Consider the following 4,798-nt stretch of genomic DNA (forward strand, 5'->3'; position numbering starts at 1 on the left):
CAAGTGATGCAGTAGTAAAGCTAGTGAAGCATGTGGAAATAATTTACAAGTTACACATGGGAGCTGGAGGACAGACCCTGCTCTGGCATTCTGGAAGGTGGGAACACATTTATCATGTCATACAGCAACAGTGCGCATGCGATAAGGGTGCACATTTGGAGTATTTTGGAGATAGTAGAAATGTTTATAGCACATCAGAGCGCAATAAAAACTCGAGCTTCTCTCATATCCCCGCCTTGAGATATGCAGGCTGTTATCACTGCTGACTGTTGCCTTGAAAACTCGCCTGCACGGACTCATGTAGAGAATTCCACAGCTCTCTGACAACAAAAACCATGCCACGGTAACAGCCGCCAATCGCCGCCAGCCGCCCTGCGCGCACCCGATTGGCTCTTGTGATTAACTCGCACACTCCTCCACGGTACCCATTGGCTGGGTGGTAATGCACCCGTGACTTCGCTCCAGTAAAACCCACTGAGGGCGGAGCGCGCCGGCTGAGGCGGAGCTCTCCTTGGTACTTAAATGGATCTGGTGCTGAAAGAAGTGAAGTACTAGCAGGCACGACTGCCGGAGCGCCCGGTGCGCGGTGCGAAGAGTGAGAGAAAAGTGTGTTAAGAAAGAGGGAAGGAGAAGAAAGAGAAGGAGAGCAGGGGACCGTGCAGCCCTCTGTACTAATGGACCATAAGGATATTTAACCATTTGCCCGGGGAGCGCACAGGTATCCTCTTTTTCTCCAGTTTCTCCTCATGTTGCGCCGTGCGTAAAGACACAGGGTTCGCCTCTAATCACAGTGCTTTCTCCTTCCTCACTCTTTAGAGCTGCAAACCTCATACTATTTTTTCCTCCCTTTTTTTCTTACCTCTTTTTTCTGCATGGGAACCTCGGACTCATTTACATTCCACTGGAATTAATGATTGACTAATGGGTGTGAAGGGAGCAAGGGGCAGTGGATCATTGATTGTGTTAGTGTTCTCTTTCGGCTCAATAACACGAGAGAGCTCTTGCCCCTCAATACGGGGGACTGCTGAGAAGTGTTGAGTGCCTACTCTCTTATATATTGAGCAGAGAGGTTTAAATGCAGCCATGCGTTCGTGCATAATGTCTTTTGTTCCATGAAAGCTATATTTTACGCTATTGAAAGACCCTCTCTCTATCACTCTCTCCGTCTTTCTCCCCCTCTCCTTCACAGACACCGCAGTCCATGCCTCTGCCTTGCCAGGTCATTGATGGGAAATCAACTGGATCGGATCACCCACCTCAACTACAGCGAGCTGCCCACGGGGGATCCGTCCGGGCTGGAGAAGGACGAGCTTCGGGTCGGCGTCGCCTACTTCTTCTCTGACGAAGAGGAGGAGGTGGACGACCGCACTCCGTCCGACTGCAGCTTCACCAAGGAACACAGCCCGGCAGAGGAGGGACCCTTCTCGGTCAGCGAGGTGGAGTACTCAGCCTTCTGCTCCCAGGAATGCATATTCTCCAAGCTGCGGGAGAACGAGGACTTGAATGTGTACTCAGTCAAAACTTTGCTGACTATGTGCAAACCGGGGGACCTGCTGGAGCTGGTGGCCACAGCGCAAGCCCCCCACTGGGCCATCTACGAGCAGGACGACCAGGTCATTCATCTGCACAAGGGCGAGATCCGCAAGGACAGCCTGCTTGAAATCAGCAACGGCCGCCACGGGAGGATAGTCAACAATCGGTACCGGTACCGACCGCTTCCTCCTGACCTAGTGATGCAGAACGCAGTGGGACACCTGGGCCTGAGCAGCAAGGAGATATGCTGGACCAACGCGGAAAGTTTCGCAGCTTGGTGCCGCTTTGGGAAACGGGAGTTCAAAGCTGGGGGAGAGGCACACTCGGCGGAGCAGCAGTATTTCCTCAAAGTGCATCTGTCCGGCAGCGGGGTTCACACTCTGGTCTTTCGCAGCTTGGAGGACATGATCCGGGAGAGGAGGCGAGTGGACGCCAGTGGAATTCTCAAAGAGCTGTCTTTGGTTAACGGGGGCAAGGAGTGATTAGGGATTCCGTTTGATATCCTCTCCTCGAACCCCCATCTGCCCCCTTCCCCCTCTTCCCCGCTGCGCACGGACGCACAGTTTTGCGCACACGCAAACGTACTGGCACACACGCACACAAGCACACAGACGCACACACAAGCAAGGACCTGTTGGGTTTGGACTGTTTACCACGGATGCGCCCCGAGCTGCGTCTGGACCGCAAGCGCTCAGTGGAATTTCCATCAAATTGCAGAGTGTTGAAAACTGAGAGACAGCGGCCATGTAAACAGACAACGCCCCATCAGATAAGAATTCGTGCTGAGTGGGACACACGATTTCTGCTAAACCCATTTCCCCAAACAGCAAAAATCACCTTTAAAGACCGCACATAGCGCACACGGCTCGGTTTGGTTTTCTGTTTAATTTCTCGGGATAATGGAATTGGCCCCCTCTCGGCGTATGGGCGCGTGCTGCGGCAGACCAGACGGTGAGAGACGGGGGAAGATGAAAGATAGGATCTGGGATGGCTCTCTAAAAGTCTCCCTTCTATTTTTTTACTGTTAGCTTTAAGACCGGGACTGACCGTAACACAGATCCACTAAATCATAGACCTCTGACAGTCCCAGATGGCTACGCAGTTGCCTAAACAAAGCAGTTGGCTTGTTCAAGCTCCCCTTTTGCCATAACAAGAGTATTGTCATTCTCACAATGCTGCCATCCTGCTCCACAGCACTGGATGTATGTGTAAATTGTATTCATATATTGATTTCAATTTGAGTCCCTTATTTTTGTATTTAAGTTTAGTGGATTTAACCCTGATCTCTTTTTTTGGTTCAAATAAATGGAGGTTGAAATATGAAAATAAGCACTTGGTCTGGCAGGTGTTGTTTGGTCACATATAATTACTGACACACAAACGCATGATCTCTCACTCTCACACACATGCACACAGAGGGATGTGTAAATTATTTATACTCTAGTGCTTCCTGACCTGCCTCCAGCCAAATGGGCTTCATATATCTCCACAGTATTTGGAGGCAGTAAAATGGTCATCTGCATCAAACCCATCAAGGCTTTATGAAAAAGCTATATTGGATCTGGAAGCATATATAGGCAGCTGTGTGTCAATGTGAACACACAGTATTAGGCCAAAGGCTATTTTTCCTTGTTTTTTTCCTGCTGTTATTTATACATTCACAGGCATGTTGAGCTCTAGATTATATGTTCTTCCTTTCTTTCAATCGCATTACCACACTGCACATGTTCTGACATCACATTTCTCAACTGCATTGTGGACAAGATGTCTTCCAAGTAATGCTTATCATGAGGAAACACATTGTGTTCCTTTGGCACCTGTGTTGTATTAGTCTGCAGTGGCTTTATCTCTGGATTGATGTTTTGACTCCTCTGCTCTGAGAGTCAGACGGTGCCTCCCCTTCCTCCTGTGACCTGCTGTTGTATCGGTGAAGGTGGGATTAATCACCTCGATCTAACTTCTCATGTCCCCTTACTCTTGCTTAATTGCGTCTGTAAGGACTAGAGAGTGGATTTATGGAAAGGTTCCTCTGTAACGTGTGTCTTTGTTCTGCCTGGCAGCCTGCTACACCTGTGATTGGCCGTTGAATGTATACATGAGCTTCAGAGGATTTCACAATGTAATGTTGAAGCTGAATAGCTTGCCTGTTTCATTCCTGAATCCTCACCTATAGGATTCTCTGGTTTTTAGCCACAATGTGGCCATAAATAACCGGGCTGCAGCTGGAATGGCAGACAAAGAGTTTATATGTGTGTGTGTGTGTGTGTGTGTGTGTTTGTGTGGGAGAGAGGGAGCATTTTAGGTCCAGCATGCATGCAGTGTGTGTGTTTGTCTCGATAAGGGTCTGAATTGGTTTGGTGTAGGTGATGTTTGTTGAACAGTTCAATCAGACCCAGGTCTTCTCCAGCGACAGATGTTGCGATCTCAGCCCTCAGACATGTTTCATGTCAAAATACAGACTAATAAGCCTGTGAATCTTGTAAATTTGCCTTGAGAAGATATTCTCAAGCTATTGACCCAAATACTTAATTCTATCAGCTTTGCTGTGATTATATTGACACACTTCTTCTCTTGTTAGCTCCCTTCTCCTCTAATTCTCCTGTTGGCTGGCATTTCTCCACTCTTGCTCTGTATTGCTTTACTCTCCTCACTTATGTTTCTCATTGTTTCACCAAGGCCAAAAATCTGCATTTTCCATTCCATTCCTTTTACTGCCACCACAGCAAAACCACACTTACATCAAATTCTGTTCCGATACCCGCTTTTCATTTGTAAAGTTGGCAAAAACAGAAATCACGTTTGCAGAAGTATAAACACAGATGTTTCAGATTTGAAATAGGCACTTTAGTAATAATTTAAACACATTAGAATCCTCTAAACATGTCATTCTTGCTAACGAACATCTATTCGGGTTGGATTTACAAAAACATAAATTTACCATTGTTTTATCTCCTTGTTTTCTTCTGATTTACCCTCTGATGATTATTCTGTCTGCTTCTGTACATTTCTAAAAGGCTCTATGTTTAACTGAAGTTTCCCCAAGTGGGTTATTGTGTGTGTGTGTGTGTGTGTGTGTGTGTGTGTGTGTGTGTGTGTGAGAGAGTGCGTCAAACATCCCCCTGTGACTTTAAAAAACAGGGTACTAGGGCAGCCGGTGTTAGAGTTTGTATGTGTGTTTGTGGTCAGTGACTAATAGGCCTCGGAGAAAGATTTACTGGTGTGTGTGTGTGTGTGTGTGTGTGTGTGTGTGTGTGTGTGTGTGTGT

General features: G+C 47.4%; 1 protein-coding gene across 1 annotated transcript; it reads left to right on the forward strand.

The window, feature by feature from the left end:
• The first annotated feature begins 523 nt into the window (after positions 1-523).
• On the forward strand, positions 524-4,779 carry lratd1 (LRAT domain containing 1). The gene is made up of 2 exons (XM_031870240.1): positions 524-718; positions 1,190-4,779. The coding sequence occupies exon 2, from the start codon at positions 1,227-1,229 to the stop codon at positions 2,013-2,015; it is 789 nt and encodes a 262-aa protein (XP_031726100.1). The 5' UTR covers positions 524-718; positions 1,190-1,226; the 3' UTR covers positions 2,016-4,779.
• Positions 4,780-4,798: the final 19 nt, after the last annotated feature.

Source organism: Anarrhichthys ocellatus, unplaced genomic scaffold (assembly GCF_004355925.1).
Source record: "Anarrhichthys ocellatus isolate YVR2014 unplaced genomic scaffold, GSC_Weel_1.0 scaffold52, whole genome shotgun sequence".
In the NCBI taxonomy this organism is placed as follows: Eukaryota; Metazoa; Chordata; class Actinopteri; order Perciformes; family Anarhichadidae; genus Anarrhichthys; species Anarrhichthys ocellatus.